This window comes from Eimeria maxima, genomic scaffold (genome assembly GCF_000499605.1).
Source record: "Eimeria maxima Weybridge genomic scaffold, Emw_scaff41, whole genome shotgun sequence".
NCBI lineage: Eukaryota > Apicomplexa > Conoidasida > Eucoccidiorida > Eimeriidae > Eimeria > Eimeria maxima.
The window spans coordinates 4,001-28,067 of record NW_013563841.1 but is presented as its reverse complement, the minus strand read 5'-3'; the positions used below and the strand labels follow the sequence as shown (position 1 = coordinate 28,067).

At 52.6% G+C, this 24,067-nt stretch overlaps 1 protein-coding gene across 1 annotated transcript; it reads right to left on the bottom strand.

Annotated features, from left to right (window-relative positions):
* Positions 1–23,011, bottom strand: EMWEY_00006940 (hypothetical protein, conserved; the record flags this gene model as incomplete). The annotated part of the gene is made up of 20 exons (XM_013478385.1): positions 1–147; positions 300–445; positions 581–769; positions 1,076–1,213; positions 1,595–2,072; positions 2,597–2,833; positions 2,979–3,104; positions 3,208–3,318; positions 3,532–5,626; positions 5,857–6,034; positions 6,200–6,347; positions 6,602–7,000; positions 7,098–7,219; positions 8,141–8,278; positions 8,405–13,997; positions 14,182–17,383; positions 17,526–18,415; positions 18,733–20,025; positions 20,187–20,860; positions 21,016–23,011. The coding sequence occupies 20 exons, from the start codon at positions 23,009–23,011 to the stop codon at positions 1–3; spliced, it is 18,300 nt and encodes a 6,099-aa protein (XP_013333839.1).
* Between the last annotated feature and the right edge of the window lie 1,056 nt (positions 23,012–24,067).

Genomic DNA, 24,067 nt, shown 5'->3' with positions numbered 1-24,067 from the left:
TCACCAGTACTGCCCTTCCGCGTCCGTCAAAATTGCCTTGGCCTCCGCTGCTTGAGCATCGTATGCAACCAGCAAGCGTAAGTCACCAAGGAGGAGGCGAGGAAGACGCAGCCTTGGACGCTGATGCCCTTCGACTTGAGATGCATCCTAAAAGAAGCGGTGCACAGCAATTCACTGAGCTTTTTCAGGGGCAAAGAGCATGCCGATCCAGGGCTTTGGTGCAAAAACCGTGTTGGGAATGGGGATGATGCTGCCGGTGACTGATTGGGACCCTACAACATGCAGTAAACAAGACTTACCTTTATAGCTTCAGCGGTTTTCTGAGCTAAATCTAGCACGCCTGTCAACGGCTTTACAAGGAAACCGGCAATGCCTCTTCCAGCACCGCGCAAGAGTCCCTCAAAGCCACCTTCAGCAGCCCCTCTAACGGGTTCCTCCACAAGGCCTGGAAGCCCAAAGAAACACAGGGGAAAGCACTGCTATGCACAGAACCCCTGAGAAGAGCACTGGCAGTTTCCTGCTTAAATGTAAACTCGCAAATTTTGGTGCACGACACCTGTCCCTGCGAGCTGCTTTGTACCTGTGATACCCCCAGCTAGAGCCCGCCCAAGGGCTTCTACGCCCTGCTGGAGACCCTCCTCCACGTTGCGCGCCTTATGGCGTCCTTGTTGTTTCCTGGTGTGCACATACACTTCGTCGCAAGCCAGTGCTCCAAGGGAGTCCGATGCAACTCCTGCCATTCTGCTTATACCCCCGAAAAAGCCGTAACCTGCAGGGCAAATGATTCGTTCGAGTCAAGTAACATACACGGTGGGTCGAAATCTAGTGAGGTCTCGGTAAAACACCCTCGAGTGGGAGCGCAGGCTACTGTTAGTGCTTCACATCACCCGGCTTGCCTTTGATCGGGGAAGACTCGAACAGTAAGGTCAGCGATGCAGTCAAAGCTAGGTTGGAAAGCTCTGTCTTAATGAGTGTGCAAAAATCCTAAAATTGGCATTTCGGAAAGGCACCGTTTACGCAGAGTGTTTCCTGCATAGACCAGAGGCCACCCCTAACAAGCATGTAAACAGCTGACCAGTATGTTTTAGGAAATCTTCTGCTCCTCGCATCATCCCTTCAAACACGTCCCCACCGGTCTCAGCAGCTGCCATTGGTTGCTTTGCGAGTGCGTACACACCTGCCTGGAGGTGCGCAAACGACAAAGCTGGGTTACCTGCATCATAAAACGCATTCCACCAGCTGTACGTCCTCAATATATGCATAAAACGCATTCCACCAGCTGTACGTCCTCAATATATGCAACAATAAGTACATATCGTACTTATTGATGTTGCGTTAGAAAGCATGAGCAATACAAGTAGAGTTACTATATGCGCAGCACCGCATACAGTGAACAAACAAAACATCCGCCAGACGGTTGTTATATGGTCGTCCGGTAGTTATTAAAAAAACAGTGCTCACTGGGTCAGCAGGCAAAAGCAAGTTCTAGGATTAGGAGCCAATAAACTGTTCTACGGGTAGCTACAACGTTAATGAACGCAGTGGGGCGCTGGGAGGAAACCGTCGTCTTCTCACGTCATGTGTCCTAGCTTACCTAAAAGATCGACCGAAACCAGCAACTTGGACAAGTGTGATAAAAGCTGCTGCTGATAAAAATGCCCCACTACCCTTGCGACATCCCTCAAGGAGACAGTTGGGTGCCTGTGGTGCCCTGTCAGCTTCGTGAGGCGCGAGCAGTCCTGGTGCATGGGCGGCCTCTTGTGCTGGTTCAACTCCTGGACCTTGCCCATTAGTCTTCGCCCTGTCACTTGCAATCCATCCACTTCAAATCGGGCATCTTCAAGAGAGGAAAGGGTCACTACAGAGCGGCGCAACGCACTGCTATTGCCCCCCGTGTCCGCTTTGAACGAGAGCACCACGCAAGTGCTTGCTATCGTGAGCGTCCGAAAAATGTACCGCTGCTCCCGTTTCTGATTAAGCGTGGAGAGGCGCAATGAGGATTTCGTTAACTTGAATAACCATGGGCGGACGGCAAGTGTAATGGGGAAAACTGCTGAGCATGTCCCGGCGACCTGGGACGCGAAGGCAGAAATAGGAGACGGACGGCAGTTCCAGCCTTTGCAAGCCCATGATAAGCCGCTTCGAATATCATAGTGATACTCTAACTCTTCGTCATCTGCCGAAGCGCTTCCTCTGCGCCAATCTGACGTCTCCAAAATTTCCTCATAAGGTCTCGGTGGTCGTATTTGATGATGGAACACCGGAGTGGAAACTGTCGTTTCAGGATAAAGCAGGTTCATACTTGAGATGGAAGCAGCCCAGGCTGATGTCCAGCAATTCATTGCCTCAGATGCCATGTAAACGCTCTTCAAATCGGTCCGGATGCTGACGGGCTACAGAGTACAAAGAAAGCGACTCCAGAAGGAAACATTATTCGAATGTCCTCGCGGGCTGTGATGTGTAACGGCCACTAAGTCCAGGCAACACAGTTGCCACATAACGTGAAACGCTAAACATGCAGATCATTCCATCGCATGCACCGAGCAACTCCGCAACGCGACAGATGGGGCCAAACTGCTGCTGTGGGAGGTCTAACCTTCAGAGAGAGGCTGCACTTGTCGATCACAACAACACCGTCGTCACGAGTGCCATAAAATGGTAGCCTTTGTTGCAGCAAGAACTCAACAAGGGCACCGCCATCATCCTTTGACATACGGCCCGCTGCGTGCAGCGACCCTCCGCCTCCACCGCCGTCCCCTTCCTCTTGATTTTTGTGTGTGGAACTTGTTATTCGAGAGGGTTCCGTAGTGGTGCTATCGATGGCTGCACCGGTCTGCAAAACAAACGGCAGAAAGGAGCTAGGAGGTAATTATGTCGAGGCAAGATGCCTGGCAGATGATTGGCATAGCTGAAGTCAAATATGGTACGTTGGTGTATCCAACCTCGCTTGGCATCGGAGGGGCCCTCTGAAGCAGCACCGGGTAGTACGCCTGGGAGTGCATGGAGTCAATCTGAGCGAAAGCCAAGCCAAGCATGGTATCACTCACATCAGAGCTCGTTTTCAAGTTAAACCTGTCTAGAAAGACACCTGGGAAGCTTGCAACCTGCAAATCGCAGCCAGGTGCGTGAAAAAGTGCTCGTTCTGGCCACAGAACCCCCACCTGAACTTCCGAACAGTTGTCAGACACGGCGTCCACGCGCTCTTACCTGCAACTCCTGTACTCTGCATGCTGCAGCGGTGTGGAATGGACTGCAGATGTATGCGGCAGAAAACCCTTCAAGTGTAGCGAGAAAGAGCTCCTCGGGAAGGCGGAGAGTCTAGAAAAATTCATGAGACACGCACAGAAAGCTTCGAAATCGGGATCCGGAGAGTTTTTCGTACGTGTACCAATAACGTCCCTCACAGCATTCTTTCAAGAAGGCACTGCCCAATTGGGCGGTCGCTGCACTTGTACTGCTCCTGAAGTGAGTGCCAAGTGCTAGTTGTTACTACCGGAATCCCCGTAATGCCCAAAAGAACTACTGCCATACCTCACGAGATAGGGGGTCAGTGATCGCTGACTGCGAAAGAACAGACAGCTGCAGACGCGGGGCCTCAATGCGAAATTCAAAAATGGGAGGATCAGGCGTCGGCTGCATGGGAAGCACCAGATTACGAGTATGACCGCCGTTGATGTCAGCCGTGACCGGATGAAAAGCCCGCGCAGAAGCGGGGTCACCCCCTTGGTCAGGCGCGTATGACCCCACAACCGATCCAGCAAATCTGCACATCGATGCAAAGGACCAAGGGGGAACGCAACCATCGCAGCCCCTGCTGGTTTCCCTACAACGAGAACAAACCGCCGTCAGGTCCTTGTTCACTATGGGCAGCTCGAAGTACCGAGGAACAGTAAGTAATGTGCCGACATCCACATCACTTCGTGACGCGGGCACTTGGTCGGAATCCCCGTCAGCCCAAGGCGAAATGAAACTTCCAGCTCGTGAGTTCACAACGTTTGACCCAGCCGATACACGGGAATTCTTGGTGCTCAGCTGAAGCCTAGTACCTTCATGCTTCGGCTGGGCTACCCCATGGGGAGACGAACTCGTCAATCCCAATATGTCGCCAGCCGGTGCAATCTGCAGAAGCAGACTTCCAGCACGGCGAACGACTCTGAATATGGGCCAACTGGAGGAGGGCAACGGCGAGAGAGGCACAACTCCGCGCACATCAGGGCGAAGTGGAATGCAGACAACAAAGGGCGTGTCGAAAGAAGGATACTCCATTACAGGCGGGACTGCTTCGTCACGATTGCTGGTACAGGGTTCCTTTGTGAAGTCCGAACTATTCTTCTCACTGTACTGCTGCAACCACGGAAAATAAGTAAGCTCAATACAAGACAAGCAGCGGTAGTCATCCCAAGTAAACAAGACAGTCTCGCCTGGAAGCACGAGCTGTGGTAGAAGCGACAGCTTGGAGGTTGCTGCATCACCCTCACCAATCTCAGCTCCTTCCGTCGCCTCACCTCGCATTGCACATAACTCCTGCGACACAGCATGCTCAAAGATACACCAGCAGCAATGCTTCCCAGCACTTAAGACGCCGGCGTTGTCAACCTCATTCTGTGGGTGCTGTTGCTCCGCTGCGGTTTGAGCAACAACGGCCTGGGCAACGCGAGCCAGCATGTCCAACTGCGCATGAATGCCCTCCTCATGAGGAGCCGCCGAAATGTAAACCTTCTCGCAGGAGTGGAAGGAGGAAGCCCCAGGCGGCCGTTTGGTGTTCGATTGACTTTCGCCGCATTGCTGGGCCTCCAACAGCATGTTGAGGAGTTGAGACGATCTGCTGTGGTCTCCCATACTGCAAGCGGCGTGCTTAGCAAAACTGTCAGCGGTGTCAAGGCTGGTTTGGTGCTGTTGCAACCCTTCCCCCTGCGTCGCTGCCCCCCAAAGCTCTGCCACAGCCGCAGCGACAGAGTCCACGCCAAAGGCCGCAGCTTCCGTCAAACCGAGTTTCTGAGCTACCGCAGATTCCTGGTAGGGCTGTGGGTCTGTTTTCATGCCGCCTTCCGTGTCACCGTGGTGACATTGGCGAAGCAGTAAAGGTAACGGCGTACTGTTGCAAATGGAAACAGTATCCCTCATGTCAAATGTTTCAGTTTGGACTGTCAAGTTGACGGTGCTGGCTGGACCCTCTGATGAACATAAACGCAAGGCTGAGCATTGCGAACCCGAGAAAGCTCGCCTTGCAAGCCGTCCTCGGATTGGCCGCTTCGTATCTGCCTGCTTTCCACTGCTCTTTACAGAGACTCCACGACGCAAGAGAGCCCTCACGAGGTCTTGCGGCTCTACTGCTGGTATCGGAAATTGTTCCCCTTCCAACATTTGTTCGTATCCACTTCCCGTATTCCCTGCTTCGCATTGACCCCAACGCAGCGGCAAGTCAGACGCGGCGGGACCGTCTTCGTTCGTCATAGGCGCAACCGAGGGTGCAGATGGTAGGCGAAGACACCAATCATCCCCGGGTAAGCAAAAGGGGGAGTAGCCTGACCATGCGCTCCACACTGCTTCCCTAAATCCTCCGTCAAAAGGCGTAGACAGCCGGCATCTGCAGCCCCCTTGAAGCCAGCACAGAGTGGGCATCAATCTATAAGCACAGCAGCATTGGCAAGCAAACGCACACCACGTACCTAATCAGCATGCAACCAAACGTATGCATCCATGCTAACTGCGCCAGCGACCCAAGAAAAAATATACATGGTTTTCTCGCAATGAGCTTTAGGCATGCCTAATTCCCTGGCAGCACTACACTGACAAACAGCCAGCTGCCCTAGGCAACTGCATATGTACCGTAAACCTCACAACCAAAACACTCACCCTTGTAGCTGCAGAAATCGACTGCCATCCTTATACTGCCAAACGAAGGCCTCGGTGTGCTGCGGTTGTATATGCAGCGTGAAGTCGGCGCTGCCGGCATCGATTCTACTACAGTGGCTGCCAGAGCGAGCTTGCCGTACTCTGATGGGAAACGGGCACTGACTAGTTATTGTGTAAACTGGAGAGAGCGTCAGCAACAGAACAGGACGCAAAAGAGGAAACGGAGCTTCAGACATAGTGGCAACAATATCTATACACGGTCCCCCCAATGCACTCCCAAGTGGAGAAGACCTCTCTTCGCATGGACTGGCTGGCACGCTGCATGTCTGCCTCAGTACGTTACATTCGGAGACTGTTGCCCTATCTTTAGAGCCTGCAGCTACGTCCTCGGTGTACAAGGCTGACACACTCAACCTCCTGGGAAAGTCTCCCCACACGTCCAAAAATTGGGAGCAACCAATCCCATCGACTTCCACTCGAATTGATGATGCCTGCATGACATGGAAACGGTCCTCATCCCAAGCAGATGGAACCGTGAAAAGTAAACTATAGAACATCCACCAGAAAGCCTGCACCGATATGCTTACGACCAGCAGAATATGCATGAACGCTCAACTAGGCTCCAGTACAATGCTGTAGCTGCCTAACCCCCATTAAAAGCGAACATTCCATCGGCTACCCTAATATCACAGCTCACAAGCTAGCACTAAGAGTCATGCCAAGCGCAAAATGAATTGTGGCTTACAGTGAAGTCAAGTAGTCGAATACCCTCGTTGGGGTCCTTCATAACACCGCCACTACCTGTGAAGTTTGGGAGCTGAGCGGGCTTCCGCTGCTCTGTGTGTCTGTTGAAATCGACTGCAGCAGCTGCTGCTGAAACAGCCTGCATCGCCCACCCTAGCTCTGACGGGTTGCTCCGACGGATTACGCTGTATTCAACAGCAGGCAACTCCGTTATTTGTGTTTCTGCACCGTCCTGGTTCTGCTGCTGTGGCTGCTTAAGCCATTGCTTCTGCAATGCCCACTGGATATGAGATACCAGCCATATGGGGGAATGCAGCAGCAAACAGGGGGAGCCTCCGCCGAAGTCACAGAAGATCAGCCAGACCTTGGCAGAGCGATGCTGGCTGTCAAGGCACTCAACCTGCAGTAACAGTGCGAAATAATATGCCCTAAAATTAGCATCCGAAGCTTAGTGCTTGTGTAACAGCTAGTAGGCGTTACTGGACGAGACGACTCACCTCGACGATGGTTTCCCCTGCCATCTTATCCTCTGCAGATTCCCGTTTCCCAGCCTCAGTGCCGCTTCCTGTGACGCAGTCCGCTGGGGCCTGGGCACTCCCTTTTGTAGCTGCCAAACCAGCTGAAGGACCGGCAGCCGCAGCTTGGGGAGAGGCTGGTGGAGGACGCCTCCGCTGAATGGGTCGCGGATGTATCTGGGTCCGTTTCGTCCATCGGCCTTCTGCTATCGAGATAGAAAGGAATGCCACTCCTGAACATCACAATTCGGATTATCCTTTGCTGAACCGACGATGCAAAATGTACTATAGCAAGCACATGTACTTAGAGATCAGGGCTGAAAACGACTACTACTGACAGATTACGCTAATAATTGAATAGCTCCACTAGTCGCTCCAACCGCTCGCTGATAACTAAGATTCCCTAGTACACTTCTCGATGCTCAACAATGCGTGTAGTAAAACTCTACAAACGTACCTGATAAAGGAAAAGAATGTAGTTGCTGCCATTTGTTTAGCTGAAGCACACCCTCCGAATCTCCTGGTGGAACTTCTCCAGCCCTCAGGACCAGCGGACAGCTGATACGGTATCTATTAAAATTGCAGCCGCACCACAAGGTTACTGGAGCATACTCCTCTAGGCAATCAATAAATGAATATCAACGTCAGAACCCGAGCGTGCGTGTCCATGCATTAAGAGTGCAAAATCCACCAAGGACATGGGCATGGGGGGCATGTGGCTTCATACCTGACTGGGAAAGGAATATTGCTTGAAAGCTGTAAAGGAGCTTCAAAGGACAGTTTTAGCTGTATGCAAGAAAACGACAAGTGGACCAGCCGCTCAAGACAATACCGGACCATTATGTGATAATCAGGCTCCCGCAGATTCCTGCTACCTTCCCACTTGCCCCCTTCTGGAGACACCCCGTCGGTTGGCACGGGGTCCCTCGCTGGGCAACTCCTGCTGCCTTTTATGAGTCGGCAGCAGCGCAGCATGCCGGTTTTGGGAAGGCTCCTTTTGGAGCCTGCTTGCCCCGCCTCCCCACCTGCCCCACTTCCAGCGTTCTTCTCTTGTTCCGTTCCGTCTACAACCCTCCAAAGCATATCAAGACTTAGATCTTTTGACCAGCTGTATGCCTCCCCAGCGTGCACAGGCCTAATTCTTAGCCTTCCTGTAAAACAAACTACACAGAAACGGCAACGGCACACGAACACGTCATAAGAGGATAGAAAATATATGCGATTGATCTTCTCTTCATCAGATGACTTCGCTACGCAGATGCCACAACACAAGCGACGTATGGCCTTACAGTCTACGGGGACAGCCGACGTTTCCCCTGGCTTCACCAAAAGATCGGCTAGTTGTTCCGACTCTTCGCTGTCCTCGAAGGTTCGGTGGTTCTTCTCCAGACCAATGCCAGAGGATTCAAGGGACGGAAGCAGCCTAGCTTGAAGTGGAACGCTGCAAGAGCTGCGCAATAACACCTGTGATTGCACCAGAAGCTGTTTCGTTCCTCCATCGGCCATAAGACGGCATACAACATATGGAACTTTCTGCTCGTCTGCACTAGATGTTGAAACAGTTGCTCCGCTGAAGGCAGTCTTCTTCATGTCTTCCAGAGGTTGAATGTACACTCCAACTCGGTCAAGTGGTACTGGCATGCGTAGTTTCCACCGCTTGCAGGAACCATCTGCGTGGAAATCAGTTTCATCGTTGTTCCACTTCTCCGCCTGCAAAGCTGTCATACAGAGAGTGTTCGTGACCCAAGGGATCGCTCGCGTGGGCTGCTTGGCGAGCTGCAGTGCAACGTGAGCAGATGAAGCTGTTCCGACAGAAACCTTCATTTGCGTCAGTGCCCTTTCTTCCGAAGGCTGGAGCCAGCCCCAGCTTGAAGAATCTACCGAGGCCTCAAAGTGAACTGGTTTGCCGTCTTGGTCAGAGGAGGGTGAAGAGGGGCAAGAGAGCGTTCCCTTAACACTCTCACTTGCGGCGTCGACCGATCCGGGAGATCCACTAGTCACGTTCTGTAAATTAGATCCAAAGTCCCAATAAATTGGGGCGCTTGATAAAGCGCGTCCAGCTTCTGCTTCACTTGTGCTGCTACGGCTACCACCGCTGCTCTCGTCGTCCTCGTAAACCCCTACGTTTTTGTTGTAGCGCCTGCATTGCCGTAGAGTTTGTGGGAGTCCCAACTGCGCTGCCGCCGCCACTTGAGTAGCATTTGCTCCACAGAGGGCCTCGCCATGCTCCCCGAAATCCGCCTGTGTGGGTAGGAGGAGGATTCCGAGGTACAGCCCTGTCTGATTTACAACTTGGTACGCAAAAAACAGCTTGCCCTGCTTTGGTTCATCCGCCTCCAGAACTGACTGCCTCTCCTTCTGGCGCAGTTGGATGCCAAAACGCCAATCGGTTTCACCTCTGGGCAGTGCGGCAGGCAAACTGTGGTGCCTCCCGGTATGCCTGTCCTGATTGGGGTAGGCAGGAATAGGGAACGCATCTATGGAACGAGATGGACGCTTCTGAAGACGCCTGGCTTCAGCACTCAGACGCTGTTCTCTCGCATCCGGGCCATCTTGCGCGCTCCACGGCTGCGCCGTTTGTCCACCCGTACACTGACTCTTCACGTACGTCAGTGTACCCTCCTCTTGGTACTGAAGAGGCTCCTGGTGCTGCTGCTGTGAAGGGGAATGGCTGCACATCTCTGGCAACTTAGCGCCGGTAGTACGGAAGATGAAACTGCTATATTCCTTCCGTTCCCATTGCTGCTGTTGGTGTTGTACCTGGTGAGTGAATTCGTAGTGCCATCTGCATATGGTCCGTAGTACGGACTGCAAAAGCAAAGGAGATAAGTTCGCCTCTATGCTGCTTCCTGCTGTAGAGGACACTGAGATACCCACGTATCGCCTTGACGAAGATACCTCATCGCCGGGTGATACACATTCAACGCAGCCGAGAGCATCCATAGCTCCCTCAGTTCCTGAATCCCAAAATATTGACTGGTTGCCTGGCAGCTTTGTGTTTCTCAATGTAGCCTCTCCTGACATGTGCGCGCCCAGCGACAGACCTGTCCTTGAGCTTTTTGCTGAAAAGGTCGTAGCCGGCTCGCTGGGTCTGGGCCCTTGCGTCTGCTGCTTTACGATGGCACAGGCTTTGCGGGAAGGAAGTGGAGACCTGGCACCCGCTAAATCGTATCCACTGCTGGTCGAATTGCTGTTGGCATTGTCGTTGCTGCTGCTCATTTTCTCATTTGGGGTGGTAGCTGGGCTTGAAGCCATTTCCAACAGTGTTCGCGGGTCATTACCATGGGTAGAAGGACTTGGTGGTGACCGCCAAGTCTTGTGCAGCTCCCCCCTGCTGCCAGCAACACCTTGGCCTACATTTAATGCCAAAGAGTCGTCGTCGCAACATGAGCTGTACGTGGCCCGCATTAATGAGTATGGTGCTTCCCTCACTACCAACGAAAGGGGAAGGGATTCCACCACAGGTTCGAATGCGACGGTTAGAGGATTGAAAGCCCACAGTCGGAGTGATACAGTTAACAAACTTACAGAGGAGATTTCTTGCTTCTGCGATCGCCCCTGCCGAAAAACGCGTGGCGTGTCTGTACTTTGAGGAGGCAAGAGAGAGCTGGCCTGAGAGAAGCGGCAATTGGGCACTAACAGCTGGAGAAGAGGCGCCTTCAGACAGTCCAAGTGATCGTCAAGAAGGGTCACTCTCATCAGCGACAAACGTGCAGACAAGTAGCGATGGCCAGGGTTCGTTTGAGGGAGTCGTCTATTCCGTTGTAGAGAGGAACCAGCGGCTGCGGTTGGAAATAGCATTCTCCCAAGGACCGGTCGCTGACTCGCAGAAAGAACCGCAGACGGTGGCTTCAATGCAACTGATGCGGGTAATGCTGGAATCTGGCTAGCAGTTTCCATGAGGTGCTTATGAAGGAGCCTCTGCTTCGCACACAGCCGTTGCTTCAAAATCGCGCTGCGGTGGAGAAGCCGCTGCAGCACAGTCACTTGCGCCTGCTGCCTCCGCTGCTGTTGTTGTAACTGCACTGTCTGTTCTGCAGCACAGTGCCACATCAAAATCATATCCAGGTGAGACAACTCAACTTCACATGGGGAGAGTTGAAGAGATGTGTACTCCTGTGGATGATGGCAGCAGCAGTCGCAAGCGAGCGCCGAAGTTCCTCCGCCCATCCCAACGCTTCTGGAGCTCTCTCCATTCATAAGGCAGCAGCAGCAACTCTCATGCGCGCGCCCCACACTGTACTGCTGCTGGCTGTCATCGGTAACTCCGCAAGCGTCGCCATTACCTCCTTGTGCTGCATCTGATACAATTTGTGCAACATCGCTTTCCTGCCGGTGGCAGCGGGGGGCAGGCGACATAAAAACACGCGTTATGTGTGCCTGCAAGCCACTGCAGATACTCCTTGGAGTACTGTGAATTTCTGCAACGCTGGATGCTGACTTAGTGACCTTCAAACAGTCTTTATGAGGTGCAGCGCCCCCATAAACCTTGTCGTGACATTGGAAGTTGCCCAGGCTCCTGACTGGGGCAAAGTGCAAAGAATTGCCTGCAGCGTGTAAGCTTGATAGACTATCACTACGCACACGCTTCATATAGGCTTCCGTCTCCTCTTTCCCCGCAGCACACCTCAGCTCATCGGGGAGCAAAAATTTATTGCTTGCCTCCTCAACCTTCAACCGCTTTGACTTTTTGGCTGGGGCGCTTGCACACGTGCTGCGACGACTAGTCCAACGCAGACGCCTTGCATTTCGTAAATCTGAGTTTGTCCGCTGCCCACCTGTACTGGCGCAATGCTGATGTAATGGCGCGCTCTGGTGCAGGCAGCTGACTGCTGCCTTCTGCACCAAAACATCAACACCTCGGGCTCCAGGGCAAAATCTGTCCGGGAGCTTCTCAACAAACTGAGTCGTGTCTTGCCAGAAAGACTCCTGTTCGTGTAAAATACCTCCTGTCCCCACTTCCTCGCCGGAAGCGGCGGATCTCGAAGGTCCACAAACCCAAAACGACTGGGTCTTGCCCTTCCTGTAACCGCTTAGAATATGTGCATACGCGCCAGCTGCTAGTTGCGCATCTTTGGATATACCGTGGGGCCTTAGGGGATCCCGAACATCATCCGCCCGGCGACAAAAATTGACCGATCCACGAAGCAGCACTGAGCTACTTTCACAGTTCGCGCTATCCACAGGCAAGAGCACTGACGCCTCAGAAAAGCGCACTGCTAACTCCGTAGAGTTCAGTTGCAAAGGCGTCAGCTCTTCCCTCTTTTGTGTTGCCGCCGCTGTATCTTCTTTGGGGGAACATGATAGGCGCAGGGAAAGCATATCGTTGATATCAACTTCGTTGCTCTCGATAGGTTCGCTGCTGGTCTCGCACCCACTTTCGTGGCTGTTTCCACCGGTGGGAGCATCTTGTGCATATGTAGCCGACAGCATTTCGCTGCTGCATCTATTGCTAAGCCCAGTCGAAAAGAGTTTGGCTGAGTCAAAAGAAGAGCGTCTGAGGGTAACGGCTCTTCTGCCAACATGCATAGGCTCGGCTCCTCCAGATAATGCTCCTGAACCTAACATCTCAGTGTGGTCAGTAGCATTGGATATGCTGCAGGTTCTGTTGCCCACTGCTGAATCGGTCTTGTTAGCTTGCTCCGCGGTGTACTCCCCTGTAACCTTATTTTTGCCACGACAGGTGAATCTGTTGTGACGGCTAGTTGCCACGCTGCCAACCCTTCTCATTCCCTGCCAGCTCTCCCTACGAGGCATCAGTGCAGGTGTTGACCCACCGGATACGTCCACTGCTGTAGGTATGCCCTTGTTGGTTGCCTCGTTACTGGACAAAAAGGCGCTGATGCGCGACAGAAGGGCCAAAGACAACACACATCGAGGTCTCCTAGAGGAAACGGCTATACGCTGTTGTTTCCGCCTGTGCTGCCGTTGCAGAAGCAACCGTTGGAGAATCTGTATCTTTTCTCCATGCGTTGCTTTGCAATTCTTTGAAACAGTAGACATGCATCCCCCACTTAGCGGTATGACCGGAACTGCCGTCGCTGACTTATACATAACACTTAACTTTGTTGGCTGCAGGACACAGGACTGCGGAGGAACTCTTGGCCGCGCACTTGTCTGCTCCTGCCCAGGCTTTATGCCACAGCGAAAGACAACTTCATAATCTCTGCTGCACGGCGGAATTTCAAAAAGTGGCGCTGAAGATGCATCTACGGAAACAGATCTCATACTAAACTCGCCCGACCTACGCGAGTGGAAACGCCCGCCCTCTGTAGCACCACCACCAGAACCTGTGGTTACGGATTCGCGTGACGTCAATTCGTCCTCGTCGCTTGGTGAATCCTGCGTCTGGCTGTGCATCTGCAAGGGATCAATCCAAGGAGATGCAAATGGAGCCACTAGAAGGTGTTCCCCCTCAAGCAGCGGCTCTTGTGAGTTACCGGACAGCTGCTTTTCCATTGGCTCCCCGTCCTCGCCTTCATTCTGTTCCGGATTGCTAGCGACCTCCGCTTTAGAAGCTAAGTATCCGTCCATTCGGGCAATTGCTGCGGCTGCTGCAACGGCATCGTGTTCCGCTTGGCGAATGCTGTCTGCAAGAGGCTCCAGCTGCAGCGAGAGGCCCTCTGCGCAACCGCTATTTGTGAAAATTACCGCAAACGGAGGTGCAAGTTCAGGAGCAAACAGAGTGGAGGAGCCGGCTATCATGCGTACAAAGGTCCCTGTTACTGGAGGAGATTGTGTAGTTCGTGCCTTGTCCATGATTAGCTTCTCGTCGCCAAACGCCAAAAGGGAAGTCAAAGGTGGCGGTAGAGTTGCACTTGGCAATAACAAACCCACTTGCTCGGCCTTTTCTGGTTGCAACCGAAGCGATCGGAGTTGTGCCTAGAGGGAAAAACAGCATACAGCAGACCAGCCCAGCACTGCGAGGGAGTAGGCACCCAGAAATGAATATTAGGCAGTTACCCGGAGGAACCAATAACTGAATATGGCAAATCGGAGAGAAGCCGTGCATCAGATACGCTTAGTTACGCAACGTATATGGCGAAAATGTAGTGGCAGGGCTCACTCTCAAGTGGAGTGCGTGAAACAATAGGAGAGGCTTCCGGTGCTTGAGCCCGTAGACGGAGAGCATTTGATTTCCGCCTTCCTGCACTGAATACCCGCCAATATTGCTGTCATTTGGCCACATCCCTTGACAGCATTCCATAGCGCGGATGCAATGCCTTAATGCACCACAATGCTTCCGCATTAAAACAATCTGCTTCTTGAGCGGTTGTTCACAAACAGCTAGATGCAAACCTTCAATAACCAGCTCCACAAGAATGGTTTCTTGCCCCCATTCTTCCAGAAGCTCGATAAAGTCCACCTGAGGCTCTAGTAGGCCCTGTAGGATGTGGTTGCCGAGTAATTGCTGAATAAGGCCAGTTATGTCCACCTCACTGGTGCGTGTTGCAGTTCCATAGGAGGCTTCTGCTACTGGCGGGCACGGGGAAAAACGTACATGACTATTTGAGATCGATATCCCCTCTGCTCTCCGTTTTGCGCGGAGGGCATGCCGCCCACGACTGTGTCGAGTAAGAGTCGACGTCAGTAGGGGCGCCTCTGCATTCTGCGCCGCAATGTCTGGGTCGGTAGCGGTAATATTATTCTCCACGATATCGAACAAAAGCTCTAAGGTATGTACGTCGAGGGTAAGAGGCAGACACCCTGTCTCCACTCGCAGCCAACGTGATGAGGACCGCAGCAAAACAGGCCGAAACATGCGAATCACTAGGTCAGCATTACCTAGCAGGTACCTTCCGGGATAGCCAGGAGAGGCTGCTGCTTCTATCATCCGTGCCGCCATGGTTGTAGGAGAATTACACGGGCAATGGCTCGGCCCCCCCATCGATGAAGGAGCGGAGACAGGAACGCGGCGGATGCAACGACGGCAGCGACCTTCCCTGCGTGAAGCTGTGTAGCTCTCTCTATGATGCATATCTCCTTGTCGTGCCGACGCAGAAAAGGGCGATTTCCCTAAACCATGTGAGAAGTCGCCAATCTTGGCAAAGGCCTTAGCGCCCTTAAACGCGACATTGATACTCTCTACTATGCCATGCCCCCTGCTGAGGTTCCAACTGTTGGATACTGTAACACAATCTACGAAGCATACCACCTCCCTACCAGAGGCTTGGGTTGAACTCTCGGAAGCAGCTAGATAATCTCGGCTCTTTGTGCAAGCAGCAACATCTCTACCAATGAATCGGTTCATCGTGCTGCTGCATTCGTCACAAACGAGGGGGTCCCCATTTAAATCTTTCATGAAGCAGACGGGCGGCCATAGGCTGATTCTGCTGTCCGGCCTGGAGGAGGCAGGCAACAGTATGCGAGGGGAAGTAATCTGAATTTCGTAGTGAAAGGCGCCGAACGGTAGTGTTTGAGGCAGTACAAGACGATGCAGTTTGTTTTCGCCCCTGCTCATGCCGCCACCGGGGCCCTGTAGGCTCTCGTGTAACAGCGGTGGAAGACCTGCAATCGAACGCCCTGCATCAGCAAGCAAGAAAATCCGCCGGAGTCCTTCGTTGGGGACTAAGAAGGGCTGCTCTTGAGCGACTCTGGTGTCGATATCTTCATTCATGAACTCCCCCTTATCGCTGTTTGCTGAACAGGGAGCACCAACCCCCACTGCTGCAGCTGATTGCAGAACGCTACGGACGGCTAAATCCTCAAGGGAAGGTGAACGTTCAATTCGTTTTGGCAGAGTCTCCTCAGAAGTGGACCTGTTTCCCGACCTCATTTCTCGTGGAGGAGAGGCTGCAGGCGGCTGAGAAGTCAAAGTACCGATAAATTCGTCAACCATCCAGTCAAAGAGCCTCCAAAACTTGGGATGCACATAGACAACACGGCATGTGCCCACATCTAGCTTCAGATAAGAGCTAAAACCAGAAAACAGTGGGGAAAGTGGATGCATCGACTCCAGTGTAAGACGCAATGCATAGCTTCTTCCAGGAACCAACCCGATAATCTCTGTGACCTGCAGTATCGCGGCCTTGGGAAATTGATTCTGCACGCGCGACTCGTCGGCGCAGTGCTCAAACGGCACATCACACGGCATCTGCCTGCGTTGGAATCGTCCTGTGTGTTTCCACCTGCAGCCTGAACTGGGGATGGCAGCCATTTCGGATCTGACACCGGGGATGACGAAATGTAGTGTGAAATCCTTTACACTGCCAGTAAACTTTGTCGAATAACGGCAAAGATGGAGGCTAGCGGAAGCTGCTGAGACAGATGCCGTTGCGAGAGGTTTGTCACTTCCACGGGTACACCAAAGAAAATCCACTCTTTCGAACTCTACGAGGATCTCCCGCAGAACCGGATCGCAATGAGCCCTTGAATCCGATGATGCTGATAGTATTTTTGTAGGTTGAGGTTTGGCTGCACCAATTTCGGGCGACAAACAAATCCCCTCCAGAGTAGCATCCACCACCTCCCCGAATTGCCGCACTCGTCCGTTATTCGTGTTGCGCTGGCTGCGGGCCACATGTGGGCTCTGGCTGCTTGTACCATCAGAGCATGATCCTTCCCCACTACAGGTATTTCTCCCGCCAGTGTCAACGCAGCGCTCAAATGGTGCTCCCAAGAAGCTCACGAACCAGGTGACAGGCGTTGGGCGGAAGTTTAGAGTCATCGGCCGCAAAATGCGCACAGACGCAGTGGTGGGGGCACGTGTGTTACCGGGTTTGTTAGTGAAGGCCAGCACTATGCATGGCCCCCCGGGAAACGTTGCGCCAATACGTTCAGCAGCTGAACAGAGATCTGTAGAAGGTACACACAGGATATAACGGTTGATGCTCTCCTCCTGGAAAGAAGGTTGTTCCAAAAGCAACTGCTTAAGCTCCAGGCGGCCAACCATCTCGCAATTTCCGCTGCTGAAGTGAGCAGACACGCCCGCTGCCTGCAGTTGCAAAGAATCTGTTGCATTAGCTGTATCTTTACCTACTCTGCTGGGAGACGCGTCCCTCCCGTCTGCCGGTTTCTGCCCCTCGATGCTGTCCTCAAGGTGGTGCAAGTATACGCCCAGTTTCCCCCACTCAAGAGAAAGATCAACCTTGACTGGAACAATGCTGCTGCTTTCCTCTCCCTCACCCTCCTGGAGATCGTCACAGCCTTGATTCAGGCTACTGGATCCTTCTGCATCCATCCAAAAGGTTCTGTCATGGCTCGGACAACCCGCCGAGACAGCAGTGACTTCGTTGCCCAAGAAAGCAGACTTCATGGACTGGAAAGCGCTGCGGGCCACGCACATAGTGAAGAAGAAAGCAGACAAAAAAAGCACTGTCCAGACTACTTCCGTTTACACAAGTACCAGGGGTCAATAAAACACCGGTAGCATACGGATCGTTACTGCGACAGAACAGAAATTTTCCCCACCTTAGCATGACGGCGCAGCTATGCCGACTTAAAGACGCGCTGACCTCGCTGCATTTTCCGCTCACGTGGACTTTTACACCGCAAAGCCGCTGCTCCCAAGGATCGCATGCTTTTGATCGCTGTTGCTCCTGATGCTGACGCTGCTTGGGCTGTCGCACACTCTGTGGTATTTCTTGCTTTCCTGGGTCTTCTTTGCCTGCGCATGTCCGAGAAGGAAGGAGTTCAACTGGACTTTCCCGAGACTCACTGTGTCGCCCGCGCCGCCACTTTTCCGGGTGAACTGCCAGTCTGAAAGGCTTTAAGGCCACTTCTCGGCTCAGAATGCCAACTTGTTCCACCTCAACTGCCGCCACAAACTCTGAGGGGAAAAGGACAGTCTGCATGGAGCCACAAACTCCCCAGGTGGCCGAATACCCGAGACCACCGCCTGCGCTTCCCTCAACCTCTTTTTCCACGCCGCATGAATTTGCGCTGCGCGTTTGTCCTTGCTGCTGAATCAGGGGCCTCACATGAGATGTATCCTCCCAATGAGTGGGTCGATGCGTACTTTGGAAACCACTGCTCCTCAAGGATCCTCCACAACCAACACACTGCTGCAAAGTAAGCTCCCTTTTAAGCTGCTCCATGCTGTTGTGAATAAGTAAGTGGAAATCTTTAAGAAGCAAGCCATGGTGAGTACGAAGGCTGACATGCCGCAGCAGAGGCTGGTCAGATGAATCACGGGCGGCTCCTCCTACTTCCTTTGGAGCTGCAGGCAGTCGCCTTGTCTTTAAAGTATGCATGTACTTCTCCTGAAAGACGGAGTCAGCAAACGTGAGGCGTGGCGGCTCTTTTACGCCCCTTCCCTGGGTGCAAAGCAGTTGCTCCTGCTCCAGATGGGCACTGCAAACCTGTAACGCATGCACGTATGTCACAGGCAATCACAGACGGTCATGGAGGGCAGCCACTTGAGAATACGCGACTCCCTCAAATTGACGCAGTGTCTCAAACAGTAAAAGCATCAGACGAAACAAATCAGATTGAGTGTCGGAAGGTAACGGAACCCTCTGAAGAGTGCAATATGTGAACTGTGTCCTTGTTATGGCATGAGAGCAGCACAGAGGCCTGGTCCAATACGAAGCGTTACCAGAAACCTCTCAGTCAAGGCAATGGTGCAAATAAGCCACTAGGAAAGGTAATCAAGAATCAAGTGTCCAATGTTGCCTACTCGCAGTTCACCCAGATGGCACAGAACCGCTCGCCCTGCTGACGAGGGGACAATAATCGTTGGAGCCTCCACAAAGACCTCGTAGTGCAGCGATGCGCCATCACAGAGCGGCTGATGGCGTCTCGGAGAGGGATGAAGTATGCGCCATTGCAAATGCATGTTACCGTATGTCGATTCAACTCTACAGGGACCAACATTGAAATTCCCGCTGCATTGATGACCTGGGTTAGTCCATCCGCCCAGATGCAGCAGGCTGCATTGCCGCGATGCCTTCGTTGCAGCCGATACTGCAGCAGCAGCTGCATTACTGAATCCATTTTTGAGCGTTAGAGTCTCCTTCAACACAAGGGGGTCGACGACGCAAATAATGCGGCACACCTTCAGCGACAAAAAAATGTAGGATTGTTCGGGGCGTTCGTCGCCTCCGCTATTCCTGATTGTTGGACTGGGTTCCCGCCTCTGGGGAAAACGGTCTTTGCCATTCACGATGGGCGCAGATGCTGCATTGATTGGGTTTCGACAAATCTGAAGGGAGAGAATCGGCCCACTCCCAGTTTCAGGGGCCATAAGAACTTTCTGGTCACGGTAAAGTCCACCATCTTTAAAGTTAATGTCCAAGCGGTCTACAGAGACGCTACCCTCGAGCATCTCAGTGCCGACAACACCACTCACACGCAAGGCGCCAATACAGCACAAAATACTGTTGCCAGCTGCCTGCTGCATTCCTTGCTGCTGTTTCTGCAAATGACCCCGTCGTTTCGACTGGGATTCAGCGTTTGAAGGATTCAACTCATCTAAGCAGCAGGCGAAAGAGGCAGATCGCAAGAATATGGAGACCGAGATCGTACACTCGACTTGCTCTGAAGCATCAGAGAATAGCACTGGATTCTGGACGGTATTTAATGGCATTCGTGAAGTCCCCGATGCACCACTGTGAAGAGTTGCCTGCGCTGTGCATCGGGGGGTTTGAAGATCCAAGCAGTCGTAGAAGGTGTCATCCTCTTCAGAGAAATCGTCCCCAACTCCTAAGTTGTCATCACTGTTGCTTCTCGGGGGGGCTGGTGCTCCACTCACATCGCCCTCCTGTGATGGGACTTCACCAGTGTACGCATCCCCTGAATCAGTCATTTCCAAAGGTGGAGGAATTGGGTCTTGCTCTTCTGGAGTCTGGGCAGGAATCTGAAATGGGTTTCTAGGTTCCTCCAGAGTTGCATACATCAGCGCTGGAGTCGAACCCTCTCCAAGACCTTCATGGAGCCTCAATCTGCTGCTGCTGATGCGCGCAGTGGCGGGCTGAAGGGACAGAAATATCAACCGCAGCACACAGAAGATTCAGCACCAACAACATCAGCAGACCATGAGATAGAAGAATAACAAGAACCACGCAGCACCAGGCTTTCCTAACAGGGCCATCGACTCAAGAAAGTGAATGCCACGAGAATGGCACAGTATACCTGAGAGCGAGCATCGAAGAAATCATCAAGACCACCTAAACATTTTCCCCCGTCTGGGTTTGTTGCCCGATGGTCGCCTTGGCTCCGCTGGTGCTGCTCCCCATTCTGCGGTGTCAGCTGGTGCCTCTGCCTGTCCATGTTGTGTCGATCTAACAGAGACTGTAGCGACAGAGGAGGTACAGGGGGCCGAGCAAAATGACCCTTTCTTAGCGCAGCGCCAGCCTCCCCAGGTGATAATGTGTTGGTTTCCGTCGTAAATCCCTGCTGTGGAGAACGCCTTTTCCATACAGTGAACCAGCGCCCCCATGCCTTGGGGACTCCTGTTGCGCCTGTCTTCGACTGTTGGTCCATGAAGTCTTGCCTTGAAGCTCCATGAGACTGCAGTAACAGGGGCAGTGGGAGCGAGTCTCTAAGGTGAATCAGTTGGTCAAGCTGCTGATGTGTCAACGTCCCTTCCAGCTGACAAAGTCGCAGGCGACGGTACGTGGCGGCCTTTTCAATGCATAGGCGGCGCTTAAGAATCTCTTCCACAGTTACCCCATGCCCAGAGATATCAAACTGTGCGCTGACGGCAACGTTGCTACTGCTCGTATTTAAGACGCATAATCGGTTGCGCTGTAGGCGGCAAATTGCACGAATCGCGAAGCGCCACCATATCCTCGGGTTTCGGTGAACTGAAACACATGCGCCAGAAGCGACTAGATGACACATCATTCGATCGCAAAGGAGCAACGTGTGCATTACAAGCGTGTCGTTGGCACTAGGCTGCAGTGGCATCGTGCGCTGAAATTGTCTTTCTGCTAAACCCTCTGCCCCCGGTTAATCCCACTAATCTCGTACAAAGACATGCCTGTGCAAGAGGGCACAAAGGGCCTGACGAGGCTAAGCACTGCTTCAGCAGCGTCCACGCCTCTGCGATGCGCCTCAAAGTTTGCTGCTAGCCACCTGAGGCCTTGTACGACTTCAGGTGTAAAGGTCACTTCGACGCAGTCGGACTCAACAAAAGCAACGTAAGAAGGATCTGCAGATGACGCTGTATTGAAGGCAGTGACGACACTTCCATTGCTGCTACTCCCTGTCCATGAAGCCATGCTTGAGCTTCTTTTGTCACCTTTCTCCGAAGGATGCGCGGCGATAGCTTTTTTCCTAAGAAGGACGTGCACTCCTACGGGGGCAAGAAGGCTCCGAATAAACTTGGGGGTCCTGCAGCGTGGCTTCTTCTGGTGGCTTGTCTGCAAGCTGCACCCGCGATGAATTTGGTAATTCTGGTTAGGTTGTCGCTGTTCGTTCGTTGCTTGCTCGGGCTTCGGATGGCCGTCTTGCTTGTGCTCCACACGCACTGCACCGAGCCTCTCTAAAATCTCTGCCACAGTGCAAGTATGAGGTGCCAGTAACAGCAGCTCGTTTTGTACATACACAGAACAACCTATAATTTCAAATTCACTGCATACGCTGCCTTGCCGGTTGCTACTGCAGTTTCCACTGGGGTCGCTGTTGGGTGATGGCTCAGCAGCAGCTTCAGCAGTCTGAGTAGACGCTGCCGCCATGGCTTCTTGATTGTTTTGTTGCTGCTGACATTCGTATGTTGCACACTTGGGCGGACCTTTTGGCTCATCAACTGGAATGTTGCGTATGCGCAGCTCCTCAAGCGTCAACCCAAGCGCAAAAGCAAAGCTGGCAGTTTTGGTGCTGTTGAGCGGTGGCACAAGAAACTCAATGCGGAGGTGTAAATTGTTGAGATCCAAACAGGCCCACTGGATGTTTCTGTCTACCCAATGTGATATTAAGCTGGACAAACACAGTGGAAAGTAACTGCGCCTCTCCAGTTGCTGCTGCAGCTCGTTGTCCATACTGTAAAGTAGCGACCGGCGCCTTTGCAGCGCCTGCTCCAACAGCTGCCGTCTTGACCACTCATGTGGACTTGTTGGTGTCAAGACTAGAATAACGTCCTTGGCCGAAAAGAAGATGGTAGAAGATGCTCCTTTTCCAGGGCATCTCATCGCTCCACCTGCTGAAGCTGCTGGAACTGACGGTGAAACGGGGTTTCCTTCACATATCGTATGTGCGGGTGTCTGTGAGCACTGGCTGGGAGTGGTTATGCTTGCAAGGGAAGCGACAGCCACATCATCAGCCTCTTCTTTCCTTCCCACCTGCAACTGCAATTCCCGTATGCTGCAGTGAAGCAAATGCAGAGGGGCTCCCGTAAGAGCTGTAAGCTCCTGCGGCTCCAGCGACACTCCGCTTAACGTCACCTGTTTTCTTGATATGTTGACTTTAACGTCTTCCGCAGAGGCACCCTGCACAGCAGACGGCAGTACCCAAGGCAGGAGTTGCCGCAGGAGAGCAGACAATATCCTGGAAAGAACAGAAGAGGCCCGGCCGCCTTCCTGGTTATTTCTCGGTGGAGCCTCCTGTTCTTGCTCTGCTCCAGCAACAGAAGCTGCTGCGAAAACTGCCGAAACAGCGCCTTCAACTCTATAGTCCGGCTTCTGATCCTGAAGTGACACCCGTCCACTGGTGTGAGTACTTTCAGCCGCAAGCCCTGACTTGTGAATACCTGGTGAATCTGCAGTATGAGCTATTTCAATGTTTGCAGTTGCTTTGGGTTGTTCAGCCAATTCCGAATCTGCCAACTCCTTAGATGCGTTTTTCTTTGCTTCCCCCACATTCCCTGATCGCAAAAGCTCTGTCGCGTCGGAGTTCTCCGCCGAGATGGGGTCGCTGCTAGCAGATACTGGGCTGAAAGCCTCTGCTGCAGCATCCACATCCCGATTAGTAGGCATTTCTTTCCTTCCACTCATCTGTTGATGCCCTCCTTGGTGCATTTTCAGCCTCTATTCGAGTTGACCCGCACCTGACACGATACGCAAGATGCGCACCTCACTTACCCCAGGCCGACGCGGGCCACTGGATTGGAGAAAAGCCTTCTGACTTCATGCTCCAAATATTCCTAACGGCACGTTCTCCTCTTTATGACACACCTTCAGCTCCTTCGCAAACATGGGAACGCTACTTTAAAACGTTATAGTAATCTCAGAAACGCCTCATACGGGAGAGAAGCACCTCTCGTACCAGACCGTGTCCTAGGGGACGTTTGACATGTCTGTGACTAAACCGGAATCCTCAGGAACTCAAAGAAGTAGAGGCAGTGTGTACTGCCCTCTCAATCAGGACACAAGAACGGCATGGTTCCCTTGCGCGTACGCACGCTAGCTCGGTGGATGTGGCGAGAGACTCAGCAATGAGCCTCTTCGTTGCTCTCAGTTACCCATGTGTCCACATATACATATGAAAATGTTTATTGAGAATGTTCCCAGGATAGCATCAGTGGACAAGAAGCCTGCTCCGCCGTTTGAAGGTCCCGCGCTGCCGAATCGACATGGCATGCGCACGTGGAAAAGCAGTGACTCGTCACTTCCTCACGATGGCAATGAGTTAGCACCTCATTTTCTCAAAACGAAATTGTAGAAACGTGGCCAGATTGGGGTGTGGAGTTTATTAGAAGCAGTGGTACCCCCCAAGTGTACAGACTGCTCGTAGTGCACAGGCATTACAATGTGGCTGTGGTGTGATCTCCAGCAGCTCAGTGACCTTAAATAGGAGGAATATGACATTAGCAACTAAGAAAAGTAATTAATACTGCTACATGTTCTAAGAATCGAGTACCGTAGATGGAGCCATAGGTCAGTAGGATTACCCCCCTCCGGCAGCCACTATCGGCAGTGTGGCGTACAACCTAGTCACTAGTGGGGTACCAGGTAGGTCCCTTTCGAAATAAAACTGGAAAATAAATAGAATTATTACTATGTATGTGTATTAATACGACTTTGTTGAGTGGAAATTTTAGGTCAGGCTCCTGACCGTGCCATCACCGTTGATAT